At 42.7% G+C, this 27,237-nt stretch overlaps 1 protein-coding gene across 3 annotated transcripts in view; it reads left to right on the top strand.

The window, feature by feature from the left end:
• Positions 1-27,237, top strand: part of TBC1D9B (TBC1 domain family member 9B) — a 45,689-nt gene that overhangs the window by 15,633 nt on the left and 2,819 nt on the right. For 2 of the 3 annotated variants that reach the window (XM_032772251.2, XM_032772253.2), the window contains 15 exons: positions 456-663; positions 2,923-3,135; positions 4,436-4,597; positions 5,443-5,593; positions 6,101-6,315; positions 7,130-7,247; positions 8,216-8,501; positions 10,392-10,521; positions 16,086-16,184; positions 17,109-17,177; positions 17,998-18,238; positions 18,539-18,604; positions 19,427-19,498; positions 22,493-22,546; positions 26,608-26,714. In XM_032772251.2, coding sequence (XP_032628142.1) covers positions 456-663; positions 2,923-3,135; positions 4,436-4,597; positions 5,443-5,593; positions 6,101-6,315; positions 7,130-7,247; positions 8,216-8,501; positions 10,392-10,521; positions 16,086-16,184; positions 17,109-17,177; positions 17,998-18,238; positions 18,539-18,604; positions 19,427-19,498; positions 22,493-22,546; positions 26,608-26,714 — 2,191 coding nt within the window. Of the gene's footprint in view, positions 1-455; positions 664-2,922; positions 3,136-4,435; positions 4,598-5,442; positions 5,594-6,100; positions 6,316-7,129; positions 7,248-8,215; positions 8,502-10,391; positions 10,522-16,085; positions 16,185-17,108; positions 17,178-17,997; positions 18,239-18,538; positions 18,605-19,426; positions 19,499-19,916; positions 19,968-22,492; positions 22,547-26,607; positions 26,715-27,237 lie in introns of all 3 variants that reach the window. The other variant, XM_032772254.2, reaches the window with a different exon arrangement.

The following is a 27,237-nucleotide window of genomic DNA, read 5'->3' as shown; positions in this document are numbered from 1 at the left end:
GCTTTGATCTCCTTTTATTAAAAGGTGAGGGTCTTTTAAAAAATCATAGTACGCTTCTAGCATTTTACATCTTCAAAGTGTTGTACAAATTTTAATAGTACCACTGTTTTGGGGTGGAAGGTTGCACAGTCATTTAAATCCATCTGTTTCAACCTTGTGATGATTTCCCTCAAAGTATTTATCTACGAGAGTAAGATATATTTTATGTTTATGAGATGCACCCGAGAGAAGCCTTGTTTTATCTTTTAAGTACTTGTGCTCCAGAAAATGTGTGGCTGTTGTGGTATATCTCAGTCTGAAAAGTAAACAGTGAGAAGATGAGAGGCATTCCTGCACGCTGTGACTGGAATGAACCTTTGGTTGTGGTGTTTCCTTCTTAGGATTTTGAGGATGAAGGGTAAGGCCATTCATGCCTCCCAGTGTGGGGATTACCCTTCTCTCTTTTTCCCCCTCAGAGATCTGGATGCTCGAGCCAAAAGTGATTGGTACCGTGCCACCTTCCGGCTGCCCAAGGATGAACGCCTGGATGGACATACAGACTGCACCTTGTGGACTCCATTTAACAAGATGCACATCCCTGGCCAGATGTTTGTTTCCAACAATTACATCTGTTTTGCCAGCAAGGCAGAGGAGGCCTGTCACCTCATCATTCCACTCAGGGAGGTGGGAACCTGTTAGAATGAAAAGCCACTTATCCATCAGGACTGCAAGCTTTTGGTCTTTAGCTTTTGGGTGTTTCTGGTGCTTACAGGTTGTGAATCCTGACTCTTGACCACAGTAGGTTAATCCATAGGCTAAGAACTTAAGAACAGCCATACTGGGTCAGACCAAAGGTCCATCTAGCCCAGTATCCTGTCTTCCAACAGTGGCCAATGACAGGTGCTTCAAAGGGAATGAACGGAATAGGTATCATCAAGTGATCCATCCCCTGTCGCTCATTCCCAGCGTCTGGCAAACAGAGGCTAAGGACACCTCAGAGCATGGTTTTGCATCCCTGCTCATCTTGGTTCATAGCCATTGATGGACCTATCCTCCATGAATTTAACTAGTTCTTTTTTGAACCCTATTATAATCTTGACCTTCACAACATCCTCTGGCAAAGAGATCCCCAGGTCAACTGTGAGAGACTTGTGAAGAAAACACTTCATTTTGTCTGTTTTAAACCTGCTGCCTATAAATTTAATTTGGTGACCCCTGATTCTTGTGATATAAGGAGTAAATAACACTTCCTTATTTACTTTCTCCATACCAGTCATGATTTTATAGACCTCAATCATATCCCCCCTTGTTATCTCTTTTCCAAGCTGAAAAGTCCCATTCTTATTAATATCTCCACATGTAGAAGCTGTTCCATAACCCTAATATTTTTTGTTGCCCTTTTCTGTACCTTTTCTAATTCCAGTTTATCTTTTTTGAGATGAGGTGACCACATCTGCACACAGTATTCAAGATGTGGGCATTCCAAGAATTTAGAGAGAGGCAATATGATGTGTTCTGTCATCTTATCTATCTACCTAATGATTCCCAAACAGTTTCAAAAGAAATGGCAGTTTATTTAGGTACTGGGGGATTCTTTCATAATGGGCAATGATTCTAGCAAAAGACTGAAATCTATTCCTATTGAAAGAGAAATATGTCTCCAAAACCCAAGTAACAGGGAAGGAAGCAAAGGTAGAAAACACAGAGAGACAAGTCAAACTTTCAGTGTTTAACAATGTCTGTGGAGGGATAGCTCAGTGGTTTGAACATCGGCCTCCTAAACCCAGGGTTGTGAGTTCAATCCTTGAGAAGGCCATTTAGGGAACAGGGGTAAAATTCTGTGTGGGGATTGGTCCTGCTTGGAGCAGAGGGTTGGACTAGATGACCTCCTGAGGTCCCTTCCAACCCTATGACATTGTGACTGTTGGCTTTCTTGTGCTTTGGTTTTTGTTTTTTTTACATTTTAGATTTTGTTTTTTGTCTCTTGCTTGTAAAAGAAAGACCTCTTAGCATCTTGAATGTAGCATTTTCCCCTGTGCTACCTTGTCCATTCCCATTTGGCAAAGAGATTTTTTTCTTCTATTTTTAATTAAGCTGAAATGCATTTTGCTTGTGTGCCATCATTAATTAAAACTGCGCAGCTCCTTCAATAGCACTTGTTAACTACCTGTACCGGAAGGAAGGGGGAACAACAACAAAATATTTTTTGTGTAGCTCTTATGAAGAAAAAAGCTTTCAGGGTGTCTTGCTCTGTTCTGTAGTAGTGGAGATAGGGCTACTGTTAGAGAATCAGGCACAGCTGTTTGCTCGCAGTGCAGGTGAGCACACTTTTCAGCCTTGGCATTTTCTCTCCTGTTCTAGAAAAGTAGCATTTTTTTAAACAAGCTCTTGTATTTTCTTATTTTGTTTATACACTCAATTTTGTGAATAGGAAAAAAGGTAAAATCTTATTCACATTGCTTATGTTTTTATTCTTTCAATTTAAAAGGGGACTCAGCATCTTGATGGGGGGCAGTGAAAAGTCTGTCCTTCAGCTGAGGAAACTGAGGAAAGCCCTCCAATCTTTCTGTATAAACCAGAGCACATGGCAGGCATGAGGAAGCAGGTGTTTAAAAAGCAAAGTAAACTCCTCTTTGTGGGGGTACTCCATCAATTTTCTCCCCCTTCTTTCCACACCAGCCACCACTATCATCCCTGTAAAAACCACATCAGCTACAGCAGAGGCTGCTGGCTGAGACCAGCTTGCATGTGTCTTGTTAAATGTCTTGATGATGGAGTTGATATGTTGGCAAAAATTAATACCGGAAGGATAATCCAGGTAATCCAGGTTATAAATGTTTTATAGCAAGTTAAATTTGGCCCTGCGTCTCGGAGTCCCTTTTAATGATAAAATGGAAATGATGGAATCCTGCTATATTCAAATTGCCTGTGACTCTTTTCCAGGTGGCAGTTGTTGAGAAAGCAGACAGCTCCAGTGTCTTGCCCCGCCCTCTCTCCATCAGCACCAAAAGTAAAATGACCTTTCTCTTTGCCAACCTGAAGGACCGAGATTTCCTGGTACAGAGAATCTCTGACTTCTTGCAGAGAACGCCATCAAAGAAATCGGATGGCTCTGGCAGAAAGTGGAAGGGGAGCTTCAGTAACACTGGATGTGAGGTACTAGGGCAGAGTTCTGGAGGGGGCTTTCCACCTTTCCAAAGAGATGTTTGTTGCATTGTCTACTCCAGCAAATGGCATCTTCCTATCAGACTGCTACTCTGAAAGCTGGAGGCTGACTAAGCTCAGACATTTCAGGTCTTTATAAAGAGGAACAATAGGAATAAGACCTATTTACATCAATTTCTCATTTGTGTCACCGTTCTCTGCAGATTAGGGAAGTTACCCATTTCATTGGTTAGAGTTGAATTATAATTTCTCAAGATAAAGAAAGCTAGTTCCTGTGAGCCTGAGCCTCACAGAGAAAATGGTGTTTATGCTGGGGGAGTGCTGTTGGCATGGGGAAAGGAAGTAGGCAACATCTATTGCTTTGAAAGGCATGGGAAGAGAAAGAGAGGCTGAAAATATCAGACTAGATTCTCTGATCCTCTGTGCCCTTCTGCACAGTCAATCAGCGTAAAGGGAGCAGAAACCTCCTAAATCCTATGCCGGGGATACCCTCAGCATGGGACAGTCCCTAGGAAGTGTAAAGCGTCCCTTTCCATGACCCCTGGTGTGGGGGACATTTCAGGGTGGGCAGGGGAAGTGGCCAGTGCTAAATATGCTCTGGTAATCCCCAGCTGGCAGAGTTTGGAGCAGCCTCTAGTGACTCCTATTTGTTACAGTCAGTGAGATCTGGATACAGCAGAGGATCAGAGGGGTAGCCGTGTTAGTCCATATCCACACAAACAATGAGGAGTTGGTGACACCTTAAAAGACTAACTGATCTGTTAGTCTTTAAGGTGCCACCGGACTCCTCATTGTTACAGCGGAGGATGTGGCCCAATAGGTCTCCTAAGGATGCTCAAGACAATAAATCTTAATACATTCATGGATTATCGGTGAAGATCGTAGAATAGTTCTTAAAGCTAAGTAATGCATAGCTCTGGGGACTGCTGATGAGATACAGAAGTTTTTACTCTTAGGTTAGTGGCCAGAAGTGGCATTACTACTGTTCGGTAGCCTGTTGGCCATCTCCATCTAATCTTTGTTGGCAGGTGTCCACATGACAGCTGGCACCTTCGTTAGTCTGAATAGAAAGCGGAAATATAGAATGGGCTTGGAGACTGAGCTCCTTTTTACTCTAGGCAGCAGTCCTGCAAGGGCTGGGTTGTGGTGTATTGGTTGGGCAACAGGGAGAAGTCAGCATGTTTTGTAGAGAGGTCTTCAGTGTAGTATTTGACCACACAAAATGTGCTTGCAAAATAAACAGTAGAAGCTTATTATGCTTTTTTTCAGATTATATATTTTTGTTCTTCAGGAGTTTCCAGAGCTCTCTTCCTGCAGTCCACCTGCAGTCAGCCCAACCTCTACTCTCACCAACCAGTTGGTCAGCTTCTGTACAGGGGAGGTGCCAACGGCCTCCCAGGGGCTACTCAAACTCTTCAGGAGAGACTCCGAGGAGCTCTTGGGACCCAAAGGGGTATGCAGGCTGCTTACATATAATGCAAAATAACTATTGCAATGAGTTTGGTGTTAAAGTGAAGTGCTGACTAGATCAGGCAGGGATAGTGAAAGCTTCCTTGTTCTTCATTCTATACTCCAAAGCTCCATCAGTGCATCTCCCCACTGACCTGTGTCACCAGCTGCAGTTCCATTGCTAGGCTCCCATACAGCTCTGGAAATGCATCTTAGCTGTAACCCAGGCACTATCTTGATTTTCCAGTCGTGGGCCACTTGAGCAAAGACTGCCAGTTGTGCTAAATTCTTGTGCTTTTGCGATATTGACAAGTACACATTGAGTCAGTTTCGCTTTCACTTGAGATTTCCAAGAGCTTTAGCCTGGGTACGGGGACATGGTAATTTTAACCATGTAGTAAGAGAACGGCCTGAGTTGGTTACGTTTGTGTTGTAGATGAGACATTAAATGTTGATTGAGGCCACCAAACTCATTTCACTTGTGATCTTTTTAAAATCAGATCTTTGAGATGAAGGGCAGTGTATCATGACTGCAGTGCCATCCATCACCTCCTCAGCTGGTGCCTCTCTTTATTCAAGTAAAAGCTGTGTCAATGTCACGTTTCAACCTGCTTGCACATTTTGGCAGTGAATACTTAGAAATTTGATACAGATGATCAATTGTTCATAAATTATGTACATAGTGAATGTAGCACATCATAGAGTAAGAAAGAAGGAACAGTTTAGATGTGGCACTGTATTTTCTTTGTCAGTACAGGCTTGAGTATTATGAAACCTCCCATTCTTTAGGTGAACTTGATGAAAATGCTGTAATCAATCCAAATGGCTCTTTTTGTTTTTCCCTTTTAGGCAAAGGAGAAGATGAAGGAAGAGTCATGGAATATTCATTTCTTTGAGTATGGGCGAGGAATGTGTATGTATCGCACAGTCAAGACCCGTGAACTGGTATTAAAAGGGATCCCAGAGAATCTTCGTGGAGAGTTGTGGCTCTTGTTCTCAGGTAAAAGGCTCTACTGTACACTCAAGACAGTTCCCAGTTAACGGGTAGCCCTTCTGCAGTTAACAAATATCAGGCCTTCTGAAAATTTCCGAGGTTGGGAGAGTTAAATGGTCATATCTAAATGGATCACATTTATTTCTAAGTTAATCATGTACTCCCAGGTGTACTCCATCTGCATGAAGCTTTTGAGAGACCCAATTTCTCTCACAATTTGTATGCAATATACCAGCAGGTGCTTTTGAAGAGATTATGATCTGTTGCCTGCTAGGATTGAATGACAGTATAATGACAGGATATTCTAAATTCCCTCTTCTCCCAGGTTATACATAGTAATCTTTGTCAGGATTGTGACTTTCAGAAGCTGGGGAATTATCTGATTTAACTGCAGATTTGTTTCTGAACCTTGAGATCTGCTTGTATTCATCTGAGTCTGTGTACCATCCCCTATCTGCCCCTTCACTGAAACTTTGGGAACAAGCGAGTGAAGCAATGCTTTTGTCATTGTAGGGGCCTGGAATGAGATGGTGACGCTTCCTGGGTACTATGCAGAGCTAGTGGAAAAGTCAATGGGGAAATACAGCCTTGCCACAGAGGAAATTGAGCGAGACCTGCACCGTTCCATGCCAGAGCACCCTGCCTTTCAGAATGAGTTGGGGATCGCTGCCCTTCGGAGGGTCCTGACAGCTTACGCATTCCGAAACCCCACAATCGGGTACTGTCAGGTAAGAAGGGAGTATAAATTAGCCACCCCACATTTTGGACATTACTGAGAGCCAAACCCCCATTTTAAAGACGTTTCATACTGGAATTTGGGATCCTCCTTGATGATGCTCTTGTACTCTAGCAATAAGGCAGAGGCTGCTGTATTGTAAAACTTTAAGTGTCCTTTGGATGTGATGATAAATCACTTTGTTCAGCCTATCTCCAGTGACTGTGAGCTAATGGGGAGAGGCCCTATCTCCAGTGACTGTTAGACTGGGGAGAGGCCCAGTGTCCTGGCTAACTTTCCCTCGCTCAGTAAAAGCACCTTCTAGTTTCCTAAGTAGTCCATGAGAACTGGCTGAGATTATGAAAACAGCTGTATTGACTGTACACAGCCTGCATCAAATTCATTAATTTGTAAACTGCTATAGAATATCCAGAGTATGTAGAAACTGAATAGTTTTGTGTATCCTTTGGATATTTACAGCCCCCTTCACACTGCTCTGTTCTCTGCATTTTCAGTATAAATACCATTTTCAGGTTTTTAGTAACCTGGTTAATTAATACTAATACTTTGCATCCATGGATCAAGGTGCTTTACAAGGATGCGTGGAGTTATCCCCATTTCACCGCTGCAGGAGCTGAGGTCTAGAGTGCTTAGCTGGAAACAGAAATAGATCTTTTGACTCTCAGTCCCCTACCTTATCCATAGGAGCATAGTATTTTAACCACATTTATCTCACATTTATAGTATCCCACTACCTTCCTGAACATCCTCAGCTAATGTGGTATTTTCCTTTCCATGCATGTTTGTGTCGCTCTACCTGCTTGTAGGCCATGAACATCGTGACATCGGTACTGTTGCTGTACTGCAATGAGGAAGAGGCTTTCTGGCTCCTGGTGGCCTTGTGTGAGCGAATGCTGCCAGATTACTACAACTCCAGGGTAGTTGGTGAGTCTGTCAAATTCATCATGGGGGCTGGCATTTCTTTCTACTATACAATCAGCAGGAAAGAAAGACAGTCATATTTATTTACAGACCATTAAACACAGCGCATTTGAAAGAGTGTGGGACATGAGCCGACGAAAGCTTTGTCCTCATTAGTGATGTATAAAGAATTTCCTGCAAATTCTAAATATCCAGTTATTCTCCCTGGGATAATTCAGTTCTTAACCATTCAGGACCAGACAGCTATTAATTGGAGGGAAGACAGAAAAGAGAATCAGAAACGGGAGGGAGCTGGAGGGCTAGACTACAGGGAAAGATTTAAGAGAGCTAAATGTGTGTATGATTAGAGGGTGGGGAAGGCCATAACAGTCTACCAAGTATTTGAAGGGTGTAAACACAAAGGAATGGTGGCAGGAGTTATTTAGGTTGGTACATGGGGGTATAAATAGGAATGATGGGATGAAATTAGAAAAAGAAAATAGCCTATCAAATACTTTCTCATTGTGAGATCAATTCGGTTGTAGAATAATCTCCCAAGGGAAGTTGCGGAACCCCATTGCTTGGCACTTCTAAAATTAGACTGGATAAAGCACTAAAGTATGTGCTGTAGGCGATTGTCCCACACAGTTCTTCAATTTTAATCTCTCTGCTTTATGACATTATTTTTTAGAATAATAATCATTCACCCCACCGCTCTTTTGTCTGGTGGTGTATACAGCTCAATTAATGACTTGCTCACTCAGGCTTTACAGTAGCAGATCACGTGATATTCACATGTGTATGCAGAATTCTTCAGTTATATTAAAGAGGGAACCAGGAAATACATATGACCAAACCTTACTTGATTTCAGTTCTGTTGAAAACTGGCTGGTTTGTGACTAGAATCAATATTTATCCAACTAGCATAGATTTACATTACCTTGTGCTCAGTCCTGTGATACCAAATTGTCACTTCCCCCTTGTCTTTTCAGGTGCATTAGTGGACCAAGGCATTTTTGAGGAGCTCACGCGAGACTACCTTCCACAGCTGTCAGAGAAGATGCAGGAGCTGGGAGTGATTTCCACCATTTCTCTCTCCTGGTTCCTCACTCTCTTCCTCAGCGTCATGCCCTTTGAGAGTGCTGTGGTCATTGTTGACTGCTTCTTCTACGAGGGTATCAAGCTTATCTTGCAGGTGTCTCTGGCCATCCTGGATGCCAACATGGAGAAGCTGCTAAACTGCTGTGATGAAGGCGAAGCCATGACTGTCCTGGGCAGGTAGCCCTCATTACTCTTCTTTATAGTTAAATGAACGGCAGGGGTACTCGCCCTTCCACTCTGGTGTAAAATCCTTAATATTTTTCATGCTCTCATAATCTTCATTGCTTAGCAGTTCGAACTGTCTTTACTAGATGTCACTGTGTCTCAGTGGGTCACAGCTGAGGATGCCAAATTCAGGACAAACTGAGAAATAAGGCAGACTCACCCGAAACCGCAGGTTATTCTAACATTAGATAATACCAATCCAGTAATAAAAGTAAACTTCTGTCTCACCACGCTCGTTAACAGGAAGTCAAAAATTCAGCCTCCTTAGGCATTCCATTCCTTATCTCCCCACCCAGACACCATCTGATGAGTAGTTAATGAAAACCAATTTAATCAAATACAGGATTCTTCTAGTCCCAAGAAATCAGCCATTTAGCCAGGTCAATATATAACTCAGATCTTTCAACTCAATAATCACACTGATGCCAATCCTTTATTAACTAAAACTAAAGGTTTAATAATAAAAGAGAAAAAGAGTTTTTAACATTAATTGATCTTATACATACAAATAATTGCAAAATCCTTATATCAGGTTTGTAGCAGTGATGGAATAGACTGCTGGTTTGTAAAATTTCTCTGATAACTTCTGAAAGATTGGAAGGTCTTCAGTCCATAGTTCAAAATGCTCCTTTTAGTTGTAAATCCACAGTCCAGAGAATCAAGGCAGGAAAGAGGCAAAATGGAAATAGTTTAGGGGTCTTTGATCTCCTTTGCCATGTGCCTGGAAATTTACACTCTCTGTTTGTGGAAAGTTACTGGTCTAAGATGGAGTCCAGGGTCACATGAGCATATCGTATGTCATTACATGGCTTGATGACTCTCAGAGGGTAACCATTGCCTGTATTCTTGCTGAGGTGTCCACAGAAAGAGCTACCTGGGCAGAGTGAATTTCTTCTGTGGCCCATTGAGAGAGCTACATGTCCTTGATGGGCCATCAATACATGGCTGTTTGGCCTTAATGTAAGTTTTACCTGGTGGGTGTTACCCAGGAATATAACACATATGTATGATGCCAATACATAGCCAATATTCATAACTTCAGATACAAAAATGATACTTGCATGTAAACAGGATAATCATAACTTAGCAAATCATAATTTTTCCATCGATACCTTACATGACATACTTTGTACAAGATTTGTTGCAGTTGTATAACAGTGGCAATATCAATTATATAAATAGTCATATTCAATCATACAGCATCACACCACAAAGAAAGACCCATTCTGTCCTACCCTCAGGAATCCAAAAGCATTCAGTTGACTTCCTTCTACTGCATCCAAAAAATGGGGTCTCATGATAGAAAGCTAAAGTCTGAAGAGTTCCATCATATTTCCCAAATATATATCCTGTCTTGATACATATATATATCCTGTCTTGATACATCCCTGTTGTCTAGCTTGAGTTTGAAATCTGAAGGGTTGCTAGTACCAAATCTAGGGAGAATACTGATTCACTGTCAGTAACAGCTTCTAATGGAAGGAGTCTCCTAAACCTGGTGAGGCAAATCTTTCTGTAATGTAGCAAATGTAAGAAGGCTTCCTGTAGCAAAGTGAAATGTTGAACAATTCCAAACATGCCACCACCTGCACCTTATTTTTCTGAAACTTCATTAAAAACAGGTGCTCTGAAGAATGAAATGAAAACTGATTGTACTAGAGTGAAAGAGATATTAGTGGAGCTAGGCAGGCTAGCTGGGAAGAAATAAATTATTCCAGCCAATGAGATTGACTGTCCAAAGGAAGTGGAAGTAGTATGTTTAAGATCTTTCTTGCTTTTTTGTTAATTCTTGAGATTGTGTTAACCTAGAGCCCTGCCTTTGTTCTTTGTTTATCCTCACAGGTACCTAGACAATGTAATTAATCGACAAAGTATTTCCCCACCTATTCCACACCTTCATGCCTTACTCACAAGTGGAGATGAGCCACCGCTTGAAATTGACATCTTTGAACTCATCAGAACATCTTATGAGGTCAGTGGCGAGATTAATATTTTACTTGAGTGATCTTTGCCTCATAAGGCCCAGTCCTGAATTCCTTGTGTAGCCAAGACTCATTGGCTTTACAAGGGGCTTGTCTACACTTAACAGAGGATTGACGCTGCAGCGATCGATGCATTGGCGGTCGATTTAGCGGGTCCAGCGAAGACCCACTAAATCAACCACAGATTGCACTCCTGGTGACTCCTGTACTCCACTGGATCAAGAAGAACAGGGGGAGTTGACGGGAGATGCTCTCCTGTTGACATCACTTAGTGTGGACCCTGCAGTAAGTAGATCTAAGCTATGTTGATTTGAATTACGCTATTCACATAACTCAAATTGCGGAGCTTAGATCGAATTTTCCCTGTGGTGTAGACAAAGCCTAGGAATATGGATTATGCAAGGAATGGAGGAGAGGGCCACTAGTCTTCATGTTAAATATGAGGGGACTTCAACTCTGTTGTTCTTCTTTTCAGATTCCATGAAATCTCACCAACCATGCTAACTAAAATTGAAAATTGATTCTCAGTGCCTACTAAAGCTGATAGGTCAGAGATTCCCTCCACTCTGTGGAGAAAAGCTTTAGACTGTTATTTTGCATATGGGGTTAGCCAATGCCAGGTAATTGTGGAGGTAACTTAATTACTGAATATTGGAATGAAAAAGGAATATTTGGGGGATAAACTTTTGGAGAGTTGTGAGTAATGTATCTGCACCAAACTCACAGTGCCAGGTTTGGCATGCCCATGAATCCTATTCTGCGGTGTCTGTGTTGTGATGAAAACTAGATGACCTGGAGTATCCTAACCTGGGAGTGGTGGCAGCAGCAGCCATGAATGCAATATGCCATATTACAGAAATAGGAGGAGTTCTCCCTGGTTCCCAACTACACTTTTTCCAGAAGTAACTCTTCATGGATGATGACAACAGTATATTTACATGGGAGAAAATAGCTTATTTTTATGTTTAATTACCAGGGCAGTCATCAGTGCACACTTGACACGTCTTCTCCCTCAATGCAATGAGGAAAATTGGGAAAAGACTTAGTTTTTCAGGTGGATTTCTTTTCTCTGCTGCTCTCTTTCTCTCTGTCTTCTGTCATTGTCCGTTTCCTCTCTCTTCAGCTCATCCTTATGCTATTCTTCCCATGCACCTTACGTTGCTTTCTAATCTCGGTTTCTCACTAACTTGTGCCTGTTTGTCTGCTCAAGGAAATTCTGTTTCTGTCATTGCACTCTCTTCCTTCAAAGCACTACTCTTTCTGACTGTCCATTCCTTCTTTTTCATTCCTTGTTAAAGCAGCAGCATCCAAATCATTTTACTTGTCTGATTAGTGCTGTTGAGAAAAAGCCCGGCCTCCTTACAGGTACATCACTCAATTTGAACATGGATTCCTAATGACTCCTAGCACATCTCATCACATGTTCTTATACTTCCCACCCACCACTAACAAAAGAGTCTTAGCAGACCATCTCTATTGACAAAAAGGCATTTTTTCCCTTTCAGGCCACTTCTAAGGTGATTCCTGATTTGCTGAACAATATGTCATGAGAACGGCAGTACCAGGTCAGATCAAAGGTCCATCTAGCCCAGTATCTGTCTATCGACAGTGGCCAATGCCAGGTGCCCCAGAGGGAGTGAAGCTAACAGGCAATGATCAAGTGATCTCTCTCCTGCCATCCATCTCCATCCTCTGATGAACAGAGGCTAGGGACACCATTCTTTACCCTTCCTGGCTAATAGCCATTTATGGACTTAGCCACCATGAATTTATCCAGTTCCCTTTTAAACATTGTAATAGTCCCACGCCTTCACAACCTCCTCAGGTAAGGAGTTCCAACAAGTTGCACTGTGCACTGTATGAAGAAGAACTTCCTTATATTTGTTTTAACCTCTACCTATTAATTTCATTTTGGTTGACCTTCTAGTTTCTGTGTATGGGAAAAGTAATAACTTTTTCCTTATCCACTTTCCTACATCATCTCTTGAATTTTATTATACCTCTATCATATCCCCCCTTAGTCTCCCTCTTTCCAAGCTGAAGAGGCCCTGGCCTCTTTAATTCTTTCTCATATATGGGACCCTTCCAAACCCCAATCATTTTAGTGCCCTTTTCTGAACTCTTTCTAGTGCTAAGAATATCATTTTGAGGTGAGGATGCGCAACATCTGTACACAGTATTTAGAGATGTGGGATACCATGGATTTTATACAGGGCAATAAATATTCTCTGTCTTATTCTCTATCTCTCTTTTAATGATTCCTAACAATCCTGTTCTCTTTTTTGAAAACCGCCTCTGCACACTGCATGGATATTCTTCAGAAGAACTATCCAGATTGATGCCAAATCTTTCCCTGACTCGTTGTAAGCTAAATTAGCCCCCATCATAATTGTATGTATAGAGTTGGGGTTATTGTTCCAATGTGCGTTACTTTTACCATTTATCCACATTAATTTTCATTTGCCATTTTGTTGCCGCAAATCCACTAGTTTTTGTGAGATCTTTTGAAGTTTTTCAACAATCTGCTTTTGGTCTTACACTAATCTTAAGTAGTTTAGTATCGTCTGCAAACTTTGCCAACTCATGTTTTAGCCCCTTTCTCCAGATCATATTATGAAATAAATCGAATAGGATGTGTCCTAAGACTGACCCCTGGGGACACTCACTAGTTACCCCTTTCATTCTGAGAAATTTACCATTAATTCCTTCCCCCTTGGTCCCTGCTTTTGAACTCAGTTCTCAGTCCAATGAAAAGGGACCTTCCCTTTATCCCATGACAGGCTTAATTTACGTAAGAGCCTTGGTGAGGCGACCTTTGTCAAAGGCTTCTGGAAATCTAGTACACTGTGTCCACCAGATCGCCCTTGCTCCCATGTTTGTTGACCCCTTCAAAGAACTCTAATAGATTCAGTAAAGACATGTCCCTTTACAGAACCATGTTGACTATTGCTCAACAGTTATGTTTTCTATGTGTCTGACATTTTAATTCTTAACTATTGTTTGACTAATTTGCCGCTGTACCGGACGTTAGACTTACCGGTCTGTAGATTGCGGAATCACCCTAGAAGCCCTTTTTTAAAATAAATTTGGCGTTAACATTAGCTAAACTTCCCGTCATTGGGTTTCCAAAGCCGATTTAATAGGACAGGTTACAAACCAGTTAATGTTCCGCACTTCACATTTGAGTTCTTTCAGAACTCTTGGTGGTGAAAATGCCAAATCTGGTTGCTGTGACTTTGTTAATTGTTGAGTTTATCAATTATTCCAAACCTCCTCTATGACACTTCAATCTGTGGAACCAGTTCCTCAGAGTGTCACCGACAAAAGCCGGCTCAGGTTTAGGGAATCTCCCTAACATCCTCAGCCGTGAAGACTGCGAAGCGAAAAGAATCCATTGAAGTTTCTCCACAATGATTTAATCGCTTAAGCGACTCCTTTTTGTATTTCGATCGTTATACAAGGGGACCCCACTGGCTTGTTAGCAGGCTTCCTGCTCTGATGTACTTAAAAACATTTCATTATTACTTTTGGAGTTTTTGGCTAGCTATTCTTTCAAACTCCTCTTTGGCTTTTCTTATTAACACTCTTGTGCACTTAATCGCTGGCAGGTGTTGTGCTCCTTTTTCTATTTACCTCACAGGATTTGAACTTCCAACTTTTTAAAGGAAAGTCTTTTATCCTCTCACGCTCTTTACATGGTTGTTAAGCACAGTGGCTCTTTTTTTAAGTCCTTTTACTGTATTTCTTAATTGGGGTATATACATTGAAAGTTGGGCCTCTATTATTGGTGTTTTAAAAAGGGCCCATGCAACTTGCAGGGATTTTCACTTAGTCACTGTACCTTTATTAACCTTTTTTTAACTAACTCCCTCATTTTTGTATGTCCCTCTTTGAAAATTACATGCCACAGTGTTGGGCTGTTGAGGTGTTCTTCCCCCACAGGATGTTGAATGCTGTTGTATTATGGTCGCACTATTTCAAGCGGTTCTGCTATAGTTACCTCTTGGACCAGCTCCTGGCTCCACTCAGGATTAAATTCTAGAGTTGCCTCTCAGGGTTTCCCAGTACCAGTGCTTGCCATGAAGCAGTCATTTAAAGTATGAGAAAAATGTTATCTCTCATTTCTTATCCTGAAGTGAAATGTTCCCGAGTCATATAGGGAATAATTGAAAATCCCCACTATTATTGGGCTTCTTAATTTTGATAAGCCTCTCTTAATTCTTCCCTTAGCAGTTCATCTCAACTATTACTGTCCTGGTCAGGTGGTGGGCGATAATAGTCCCTATGTTATATTTTTAATTAGAGCCATGAATTTCTATCCACAACGGCGATTCTATGGAATATGTGATTCGCGTTAAGATTTTAACCTTCAATTGAATTCTAACATTTTCTTTCACATATAGTGCCACTCCTCCCCTGCACGAACCCTGTTCTTCCTATTCGGTATAATTTGTAACCTCCGGATGATTGTGTCCCATGATTGTCCTCATCCACCAGGTTTTCTGTGATGCCTATTATATCAATATCCTCCTTTATCACCAAGGCACTCTAGTTCACACATCTTATTTTTTTAGACTCTAGCATTTGTGTACAAGCACTTTAATAAACTTGTCCCTGTTTTATTTGTCTGCCCTTATCTGATGTGCAGATTTTTATGTGACTGTTTCATCTGATCCGGCCCTTACATTATCCTCTCCGTCCTCTGTTCCTGGACTTAATAACCTGAATTCACCTATTGTCAGACTCTCCCCTAAGAGAAGTCTTGTGTCCGACTCCCATGCTCCTCTGCAGCGTCGCTTTCCCATCTCCTAGTTTAAAACTGCTCTACAAACCTTTTTAATGTTTTCGTGCCAGCAGTCTGGTTGTCCCCTTGTTTAGGTGAGCCCTGTATAGGCTCCCCCATTCCCAAAAGTTTCCTCTAGTTCTAATGAAACGTAAACCCCTCCCTCACACCATCGTCTTCCACGCATTGAGACTCTGAAGCTCTGCCTGCCTACCTGGCCCTGAGCGTGGAACTGGGAGCATTTCTGAGAATGCCACCATAGAGGTCCTGGATTTCAGTCTCCTCCCTAGCAGCGTAAATTTGGCTTCCAGGACATCTCTCCTACCCTTCCCTATGTCATTGGTACCTACATGTATCACGATCACCGGCTCCTCCCCAGCACTACACATAAGTCTGTCTAGATGCCTCAAGAGATCCGCAATCTTTGCACCAGGCAGGCAAGTCACTATATGGTTCTCCCGGTCATCACAAACCCAGCTATCTGTGTTTCTAATGATCGAATCTCCCATTACTAACACCTGCCTTTTCCTGGCAACTGGAGTTCCCTCCCCCCGGAGAGGTAACCTCAGTCCGACAGGCAACCCCAGCCCCATCTGGAAGGAGGGTCCCAACTATGGGAAGGTTTCCCTCTGCTCCCATTGACTGCTCTGTTTCCCTGGACCTTTCTTCCTCCTCAACAGCACGGAGGCTGTCTATTAATATGTCACTGAATATGAGACTTGTCTCCTGGGTAGATGGGGGTAACCCACTTGTTTTCCTTCCTTACTATAGAAATTCAGCAACTTGAGGGCAGATGACATTGAGCAGATGCGCTTTAAGCAAAGATTGAAGGTGATCCAGTCCCTGGAGGACACAGCCAAGAGGAGTGTGGTATGTAACACCCAGATTAAATGAGCTACCAGTTGGCATGTTAATGCAGCAGATTTTGCTTTGAGTCCTCTGAAAATCTGCTCTGTAGCAAACCCAGGATGTGGTGACTAAAGGGATGATGGTTAATGTGGAAAATGTATCTGGTGACTTGAATAACTTCAATTTCTCTCTCTTTGATCTAGTCTAACAAGTTGGGTTGAAGAGCAGAGGAAACAGTTGAAGTACTAAGACATGATCCTGGTAGAATTATAGGCAAATCATTGCCAGTGTGAACCACAACAGGCCTTGTAACACTTTCCACTGGTTAGAGCTGCCTGTATTTGTTACTTTTCATCTTGGTTCTTTGAGGGTTGCAAGATGGCAGATACTAATGTCCTTCCCACCCAAAGTGTGTACTATGATGTTGGGAACCCACAGAGGACTGGGGCAGAGGAGAAGCATCTGCATCTTACTGCCACTTTACTCTTCTGTTTGTGCAAGTTGTGAAACCTGTTTCCTTTGCCCCTCTCACTGTAGCACCCGATATAGATGTCTGATAATAGGTGCATTGGAAAGCCACAAAGTGAAACAAAGGCACTGAGGTGATGTGTTGCTTGTTCTCACTTCCAATTACAGTGCAGTCAGAGCAGGAAACATTTAACACTTTGAGCAGCTTTTTATTGTGTTTACCCTCCTTATTCAAGGCGGGTACAGCTGTTTTCTGTGTTAGCAGTTGCTGGCATCTTCCTGTCGTAGCAACTCAGAGATGTGAGACTGTTTTCCTTCAGTTCAAAATCACAACACTCCTTCCTCCCCTGTACCTTAGTCAAGTCTCTTTGCCTTTTTTCATGGTATAAAAAATATTGTTTCATATAATAAGTGAATAAATTTTACAATTTAGGAGCAATAAAGAAATGTTCATTCTGTTTCTCTCTCTTACTTTAGGTCCGAGCTATATCTGGTGACATTGGTTTTTCGATGGAAGAACTAGAAGAGCTTTATATGGTGTTCAAGGTAGGAACCTGGCATGCGGAAGAATGTGTCCTAGTCACTCTGCCTCTGATACACAGAAAGATATTCAAGATTGAGTGGATGGGGAAGTAATAGCATTGTGTTTCTATCCAGAATCTGATCTGTCAGAAGCAGAAGTGGGGCTCTGGCTACTGGCTCTAGTATGTCTGATTATTTTTTTACAAAGATGATGGAAGACTGTTGACAGCATTTAAATGATATTCCTCAGGGAGAGATGCTGGCAATGTTGGAAAGGAATGTTTAGTGGCTGGAGTAGGAGACTGGGATTCAGACATCCTTGATTTGATTCCTAGCTCCGGCACTGACTTGCTCTGATATCTTGGGCAAGTCACTTAACCCTTCTGTGCCTCAGCCCATATTTAGAAATGGGATGATAGTTCCCTACCTCAGAGAGCAATCAGACTCAATGTTTGTGATGCCTTTGAAGTACTCAGTTGCAAGATGTATTTACCAAAGTAAGATGGTATGACTTATTCATAAAACTTTCATTCTCGATTTGTGACAAGTCTTGTGTACTCAAATCTCTGCCTGAGTCTTCATCCAAATCTGATAGTGCCTTTTGTTCTCCTTGAAATTAGTCTTTTTCTAGTTTGATCAAATCCTCTTCCTTCATTTCTCAGAGTTCAGCCATGACCACGCATGACCTTAGGAATAAATAAGGGGTGGAGAAAAATAGATGTATGAGCAAAAGTTTCTTCTCTGGCTACGCAGTGTCTTTGTCTGTGAGGTATAACTGAGTCTCTAAGCATGAAGGTTTGTGTAACTATTAATGGTTTGACCTATTAACCCTTTCCCCTCAAAGGCAAAACACTTGACAAGCTGTTATTGGGGGAGCAGCCGCACTGCAGCCGCCCACCGAGATCAGAGCTTGCCCTACCTGGAGCAGTATCGCATTGACCTGGAGCAGTTCAGAGAGCTGTTTGACAGTCTAACCCTCTGGTCCTGTGGCCTCCACACACCTGTGCTGGCAGGGCGAATGTTCCGGCTTCTAGATGAGAACAGGGACTCTCTCATTAACTTCAAGGAGTTTGTTACAGGGATGAGTAAGTGTCTTTTCTAGAGATGCTGTGGAATGTTTTAGCAAAGTTTTCCACTGTTGCAAGCACATAGCCGTAGAGAGACAATGGAATTCATCCAGGAGGGAGTACAATGTCATTACAGAATGAGAAATGCCTTCTTGCTAAACACAGCACAGATTTCATTCTGTACAGGAGCTGTAGCTGCAGAACTTTTCAGCTTCCCCTTGCTTGTATGGGAAACTCTAGGGGTCTGTTTGGTGGATCCTGTCAGCTATCAGTGACTCTTAACACTAAAGGCTGTTTATCTCATCCTTTCCCACACAGGTGGGATGTACCATGGTGACCTGACTGAGAAGCTTAAACTACTTTACAAATTGCACCTGCCTCCAGGTGAGTGATCTCTTCTCCCTCCTTGTCTCAGACAGGGCCGGCTTTAGGAAGTGCGGGGCCCAGTTCAAACTGTTTCAACAGGGCCCCAGCAGGGCTAACTTAAAAAAACCCAAAAAAAACACACATGTAAAAAAACACGTGGGACTTGTACTTACCAGGCGGTGTTCTGAGTCTTCGGCGGCCCTTCGGTGGCGGGTCCTTCACTCGCTCCAGGTCTTCAGTGGTGCCGAAGACCCAGAGCAAGTGAAGGACCCGCTGCCAAAGACCTGGAGCAAGCAAAGGACCTGCCGCCGAAGTGCCGCTGAAGACCCAAAGCGCCGCCTGGTGAGTAAAAATTAAAAAGGCACCTCTAGCCAGGGAAGGGATTCTCACTGGGTGCGGGGCCCTCTTGGGTGCGAGGCCCGATTCAGGGGAATTGGTGGAATAGGCCTAAAGCCGGCCCTGGCTTTCAGACGCCCAATGGTAGCTATCACACTGGCTGAAGAGGATCCTTATGTGTTTTGCTAGATATTTCAATAAAGCTTTTTTGTTTATTTCCACCTACTGAGGGGAATGAGTGGATATCCTACCTCAGTAGTTCTCAAACTGATTTATGAAGAATTTGTGGATGATCTGCAGAAAGCTAGTTACATAACCAGCCTCATTTCTAGCTACTAAATTGCACTGAAGGACAGCTAAATATTTAAAAAAACCCAAAACATTAATATATCTGAATTATCAATGTAAGTAATTGCTATAGTTTCCACAGGGATGTTACATGATGGCAAATGGGAAGGGGGAGGTGCCTCAGTAACCTGATCATCTCTCTCTCTGCATGTACAGCTCTGATCTCAGAAGAGGCTGAGTCTGCTCTGGAGGCCACAAGTTATTTCACAGAGGATATCTCGACAGAAGGTAACATAACACCTGCTCTAACCTAAGAGATGAAGGCTTCAAGTGTTGCACAAGTCTGTGCAGTTTGAATGGTGACCCTCCAAAGCAGAGTTGATCAGTAGAAGTGTTTAGGGTTGCTTCTCATTGTTACGTGGGGGAGATGAGTCAGTTGATGTGCTGTTTAATCTCTGCTTTTCTAGAAGAGAATTCAGCGTGCTGTGAAACACTCTCACAGAGACTGCTGAGTTAGGATCATTAATGATGCTATCTGCTTTTACCAACCTGTCTTTCCTGTTTCCAAGTTCAGGGAGTCTCACTGTGTCTTTTTTTTTTTTTTTTTCCCTTTCCCTCCTTTATGTGTGTCTCTGTGTCTGGCCCACTCTCTCTGTTTTCCGTTGGATTTACGCTGCCCTCAAACCCTCTCTCTCTGCTGCTCCAGTATCTCCTTTTGTCTCAGAGCTGGATTTCTTCTTGCACTGTGAGTCTCAAGGTCAGTCTGTAGGGTTTGTGCACACACTGAGCTCTTTGTTATTATGCTAAAATAATCTGCCAGCACTGAAGCTCCATTTAAAATACTATGAAATTATTTTATTGCTGCTTTCCACTTGCACTCCCTCTATACATGCAATGCTATACCTAGCACTTTGTTTGTTGGCCTCAGGTGCATTTTAGATGCCTTTCAGTATCTGTCTTTATTCTGTCAGCTGCGTTACATCTCTGTTATAACCAAAGATGACTAATTTTAATTAGAGGCTTTGGCCTTGAGAAAAAGTTTGACCTATAGTTCCCCCAGTGGAATTTGGTAATGGCTATTCCCAGACATTGAAAAATTTACCTGATACCTACTAGACTGAGAACGAAGTCTACTAGCCAATGTAAAGATACCAGTGCCTTCACCAGGCCGTCTCCAGAGCCTTTCAGCTTAAAGGAAAAAAGATTTGCTTACTATTTAATGTGTGCTATAGCACTGTCAATCAACTTTCTATTTAATACGCTTTTTAAAATTAACTTACTACTATGGCTGATCAAATAGCAGAATAAAAGGATTAAGTATATTATTTGATAAATTTTACTAATTTATTAGCCAAATAAGGTATGACCCTCTACAGAGCTGGTTGAATAACTATGTCAAATAAATTACTCAAATAACATTGCTGACATTTGAATAATATATTTATCTAATAATGTTCCATCATCTTTGTGTATTTAATTTCTCTTTCTTTTGTTGTATCTTCTTTCCTTTCCCGTGTCTCATTCCACTTTTTCTTTCCTATAATAGATCATGGGGCTTAATTAACTTCCATGTCTATTTCATCTCATTCTTATCTCTCTCTCTTCCTTTCCCCATATTGTGCTCTTTTCTTACCTATCCCTTTGTACCATATTTCTCTTTGCCCACTTTTCCCATCAGTCTCTCCTTCTCCCTCTTTCCTTTCCTGCCCCTGCTCACCCCTATTCATTCACAGGCTGTGTATATGCTAACACTTTTCTTCAAACTTCTACCATTGCTAATGTCAAGCTGTCCTGTGGTAGCTCAAGCACATGAATAACAAGCTCAGGGCAAACTGTTAAGAAGCAGGGCAGAAACCCCAAATTGGTTGTGAGTTCTGCACTTAGATTTCACTAACCTATTATCAAGTGTGAACTCCTCAAGCACTATACAGCCTTAACCTGGAGTCACAGACAGTCTGCTCTATCTTGCCACCCAGGTAAGCTTACCTTTGTGATAGATGGTCCCTTACACCAAGTACTACAGCAATATTCAGGTTATTCCCAGTCCTAAAGGACCAGTCAGTTACCTCAGGTCAGTTGCACCTTAGATCTCACACCAAAGACAACACTTGTAGCCAATCCTGTAATAAACCATCTAAGGATTTATTAACTAGGAGAAGGAAACGAAAGTTATTTACAAGGTTAAAGCAGGTAAACACGTTCACACAAATGAGTTCCACTGTTTCAAAAGATAACTGAAGCTTCTATAATATGCAAGTTCTATATGTCTCGTAGGGCTCACCCAGGCCAAGCACTGGGGATCTTTTGCTTATGCTTACTAGTACTTGCTCCCTCAGAGTCTAAGCAGCATAAAAGATACGGTTGCTCCTTTTTACCACCTTTTATTGCTTCCCCCCGCTTCTGCTTCACATTGCAAGTTTAGCTGTTAGGAGGAATTCAGTTGCATGTGTACTCTTCAGCTGGGGATGAGGAGAGCAATCAACAGTATTTTGTCCTCTGATGTTCCACAGTGGTTTGTCTAGTGTTTATGGGCCTTCTTTTGTTGGACAGGAGATAACACCTCCTGTTGCAAGCTTGTATTTCACACTTGGTATTGCTTCTCTCCTGACTGGTAATTTACAGTTACGTATGTATTATCTTATGACATAGGATATAGATATTATAAGTGAGATTAATGCATGCAGCAGTTTACAAGCATTCCATAAAGTCTAAACATATTTTTATAACTAAGGCCTATTTTAACTCACTAACACATGGGTGAGCCAGACTGGTTCTAGTTATGTATTTGTCAGTGTTCAGCTGAAACCAGGGACCTTGGCATGAACTGGCACCTAGTCTGCCAGCGTCACATCTACCACCTGTTGAGCTGCACCGGTGGAAAAAATTAAGAAAACTGCTATTTTAGACAATGTCATAAGGCTTGGAAATTTTAGGAGACACCTCACACAACCCAAGGACTTCGCTTTCCCAATAAGAGTAACAAGTAACCTTTGGAACCATCAGGCTTATGAACTTTGTAAAATGTAAACTCACATTCTGCAAACTTGATACTCACTTGGAAAAGCTTCCTACTTATTGTGTGCAAGTAGATTTTTCAAGTTGTGGCTCTTTCAGTCCTGCTGTCTGCTGTAGGGGAATGGTGTAGGAAAACTAGCCCTAATTTTATTAAAAGTGCTCAGTCGAGTACCATAGTGGACATGTAAGCTGTCTTGTATTCATTGCATACTGTGCAGTAAATAGGATATTCGCTGAGTCACTTTTCTAATATCAATGTTTGTTTAGAAGCAACTGCTCAGGAAGACAGAGGAGGGAGAAATGAGGATTCCAAAGAAAAAGGTAACTAACTAACTAACTATTCCCTTATATGGACAAGTAGTAGCCTCCCTGGCATTTCCCAGTTTTGTCATACATGTAATGTCAAGTTTTTTAACTCCTACCCCTTTACCTTAGCATGGGAAACCTCTCAAGACTTTGCTCATGGAAAGAGGCACAGTGTAATGTGGTCAAGGGAATTTTTATGCCTTGCTGATTCTGGTATTGTGACATCCTTCCTGAAAGGGTCTTGATGTGCTAGGGAGGCCTTAACTCACCAGCCATGAACTGCAGAACTGCAACATTTACGGAAGAGCAGTGTTTATTTCATAACTCCCAAGCTGATTGCAGCAGTGTTAGTTGTGCTCCTCTGCATCACATCAGAAAAACTGTCTACAAGCAGAGTGCCCTTTCCTGTAGGTCTCATCTCCCGAGTCTTGTCAGTGAAACCCTCTAAAACAGTATTCTTGCCAACACAGAGGTTATGTCTACACTACGGGATTATTCCGATTTTACATAAACTGGTTTTGTAAAACAGATTGTATAAAGTTGAGTGCACGCAGCCACACTGAGCACATTAATTCGGCGGTGTGACTCCATGTACTGAGACTAGCATCGATTTCCGGAGCGTTGCACTGTGGGTAGTTATCCTGTAGCTATCCCATAGTTCCCGCAGTCTCCTCTGCCTACTGGAATTCTGGGTTGAGATCCCAATGCATGGCGGTGCAAAAACAGTGTCGCGGGTGATTCTGGGTAAATGTCGTCACTCAATCCTTCCTCCGTGAAAGCAACGGCAGACAATCATTTCGCGCCCTTTTTCCCCTGGATTGCCCTGGGAGACGCCATAGCATGGCAACCATGGAGCCTGTTTTGCCTTTTGTCACTGCCACCGTATGTGTACTGGATGCTGCTGACAGAGGTTGGAGCTAGCCAGAATGGAAATGCTTTTTGGAGACTACGGGGACTTGTGAATAGCATGGAGGTACCTCAGCGCTCCTCCCTCCTCCATGAACGTCCATTTGATTCTTTGGCTTTCCGTTAGCTTGTCACACAGCACTGGCTGGATCCATGCTGTGGCCTCTGTCTATCACAGCCTGGAGATTTTTTCAAATGCTTTGTCATTCGTCTCTGTAACGGAGCCTAGATAGAATAGATGCGCCTCACTGTCGGGGTCTAAGTTCAGGGCCGCATGGAGGCAAAAATGCGACAAAATATGAATGGGATTGACTCCCCCCGTCATTCTTCTTCTTTATGTTTTGTCGTAAAGAATAGGTCCAGTCCATGCCATAGAATATGGGGCATGTGTACTAGTAGAACCAGAGTGAGCACAGCTGCTTCGCAGGTTCAGAGCCCCAAGAGATCCTGCCAGCAGAGAATTGAATGAGCTGCCATGCCACTGCTAGGAAGGGGTCTTCCCTTGCAATCAACTCCCTACTCTGGTTGCTTCGCTCCTCCCGAAAGCCATCCTGGGCCTAGCCGTAAGCAGTGTCCCCCATTTGTGTGATGAAAGTAAATAAAGATGCAGGAATAAGAAACATTGAACATTAGTGAGATAAAATGATGGTGGAGGAGCCTTCAGCTGCTATGATAGTCCAGGCCAGGACATTAAAGGGTCGGTGGGAAGAGGAACGTAGCCTCCCAACTTGCTATGACCTAGTTCCAGGGAAGTACAGAATCTTTTTCTTTAAGGACACTGAAGGCGGGTGGTGGGCTGCATGGGAGCTGCAGCCTCCAGCTTGCTATGATGAGGACGGTTACCAAGCCTTTGTAGTCCATCTGTCTGGGAATGACCCAGAAGTCATTCCCATTTTTTTACCCAGGCGCCCCCGGCCGACCTCCACTGCAAGCCAGCCAGGAGCACTCACAGGATGATGATGACGGTTTTTCCACCATTTTGCACCGTCGTGCCATCAGGAAAGGATAGGGAGGGGATGCTGCTCCGTTCAGCCCGTAGTAACTGCGTCCGCTACCAGCAGCATGCAGTAGACATAATGGGTGACATTGAAAAAATTGGTCGTGCAAACTGTATTTTTTGTCCCTTCATCGTGTCTACGGGGAAGGAGGAGGCAAATGATGAGATAGATACACCTGTTGAACCACCCCGGATAATGTTTTTGAGCTTTCAGGGCATTGGAAGCTCAGCCAAGAAGGAAATGCTTTTGGAGAACTCGGACTGTGGGATGTGGAATAGCTGGCCCCCCCCCCCCCCCCAGGTCCTCAAGTCTTGTTTGGCCCCCCCCCCCCCCCCCCCCCCCCCCGTACCCCCTCCCTTCCATGAGTGAACCGTCCATTTGATTCTTTGGCTTTCCGTTACGCTTGTCACACAGCACTGTGCTGAGCCTCCGTGCTGTGGCCCTCTGTCTATAAGCCTGGAGATTTTTTTCAAATGCTTTGTCATTCGTCTTCTGTAACGGAGCTCTAGATAGAATAGATTTGTCTCCCCATACAGTGATCAGATCCAGTATCTCCCGTACAGTCCATGCTGGAGCTCTTTTTGGATTTGGGACTGCATCGCCACCCGTGCTGATCAGAGCTCCACGTTGGGCAAACAGGAAATGAAATTCAAAAGTTCACGGGGCTTTTCCTGTCAACTTGGCCAGTGCATCTGAGTTCAGATTGCTTTCCAGAGCAGTCACAATGGTGCACTGTGGGATACCGCCCGGAGGCCAATACCGTCGAATTGCGGCCACACTAACCCTAGTCTGACATGGCAATACTGATTTCAGCGCTACTCCCCTCGTCGGGAAGGAGTACAGAAATTGGTTTCAAGAGCCCTTTATATTGATATAAAGGGCTTCGTTGTGTGGACGGGTACAGGGTTAATTCGGTTTAACGCTGCTAAATTCAGTTTAAACACGTAGTGTAGACCAGGCCAAAATCATGGAAATGTAGGGCTGGAAGGGAAGTCAAGAGGTCATTGAGTTCAGCCCCCTTGCACTGAGGCACGACCAAGTAAACCTAGACAATGCCTGACACGTGTGTGTCCAACCTGTTCTTAAAAACTTCCAGTGAATCTACAACGTCCCTTGGAAGCCTTTTCCAGTGCTTAACTACCCTTATAATTAGAACATTTTTCCTAATCTCTAACCTAAATCTCCCTTGCTGCAGATTAAACTGATTACTTTTTGTCCATCCTTCAGTGAACATGGATTGGTCAACGTTTTTTTAGGCCTTAACATATTTGAAAACGGTTATCAGGGCTCCACTCAGTCTTCTTTTTTCAAACGCTCAGTTTTTTTAACCTTTCCTCATAAATCAGGTTTTCTAAACTTTTTATCATATTTGTCCTCTCTCCAGTTTGTCCACATCTTTCCCGAAGTGCGGCCCCCAGAATTGGACACAGTATTCCAGCTGAGGCTACCAGTGCCAAGTAGAGCAGGACAGTTATCTCCTGTCTTACATATGACACTCCTGTTGTCTGCAAGAATGATGTCCGCCTTTTCTACAGCTGCATCACATTATTTACTCTCATTCAATTTGCAATCCACTGTAACCCCCAGATCCTTTTCAGCAGGACTAGCACCTACTCAATTATTCCCCATTTTGTATTTGGACACTTTGCTTTTCCTTGCTAAGTGTAGTACTTTGCACTTGGCTGCTTTAAATTTCATCTTGTTGATTTTGGACCAATTCTCCAATTTGTCAAGGTTGTGTTGAATTGTAATCCTATCCTGTAAAGTGTTTGCAAGATTGGTGTCATAAGCAAATTTGATAAGCATACGCTCCACGCCATTATCCAATACCGTCATGAAAATATTGAATAGTACTGGGCCCACCTGTGGGACTGAACTAGATATGTCTCACCAGTTTGACAGGAAACCATTGAGAGCTACTCTTTGAGTACAGTATTACACCAGTTGTGCCCCCACCTTATAGTAATTTCATCTAGGCTGCATTTCCCTACTTTGCTTATGAGAATGTCATGTGGAATAGTGTCAAAAGCCTTACTAAAATCAAGGTATATCATATCTGCTGCTTCTCCCCCATCCACTAGGTCAGTAACCTTGTCAGAGAAGGAAACTAGGTTGGTTTGGCATCTCGGTCCATTAAACCCCTGACTCTAATGATCTGGCTTTGCCTTGCAGAAGAGAAGGGTACCAGCCCCCAGGATTACAGATACTACCTGCAAATGTGGGCCAAGGAAAAGTATTCCAAGAAAGAAACCATCAAGGATCTCCCCAGAATGAACCAGGTAGGAAGTGAACTGAGAATGTGTTTCCAGTTGAGCGATTTAACAGCAGGGATGGAGTAAGGCAGGATATACAGCAGGCTCGGAGTTCTGCCAATACACTTTAATGCTTACTTGCAGCAGTGCTTTTTGTTTCAATATTTAGAGTTCTAATAATGTCAGACTCTAGTGGTTCTATTATACGGACGTGCATCCGATGGGGGACTAGTTTGAGATTTTACTTATAAACTAAACTAATTTTGTTTCAAACTTAAGACATATATTTCCAGTGGTGAAAATCAGGTGCATTTAACCCTCCTTCTCCTATTAGAACTCTAAACAAAGGCTCCCCTCTAGTGCAGTGTATGTCAAACATCCCCTCAGTGCCATTCCCCTGATTTATGCACTGCCTAGGGTTTCCACTCACTTTAGAAGATGGAGCACTATGCAAAATATTGGACTGCATATTAGTAAGTGTCGCGCCTCATGAAAACATAAGCTGCTACTTGGAGGGCATGATCTAATACAGGATGATCTCTAATAGGGG

Source organism: Chelonoidis abingdonii, chromosome 7 (genome assembly GCF_003597395.2).
Source record: "Chelonoidis abingdonii isolate Lonesome George chromosome 7, CheloAbing_2.0, whole genome shotgun sequence".
NCBI classification, from domain to species: domain Eukaryota; kingdom Metazoa; phylum Chordata; order Testudines; family Testudinidae; genus Chelonoidis; species Chelonoidis abingdonii.
Note: the sequence above shows the minus strand (reverse complement) of the source record. Positions and strands in the feature narration are given on the sequence as shown.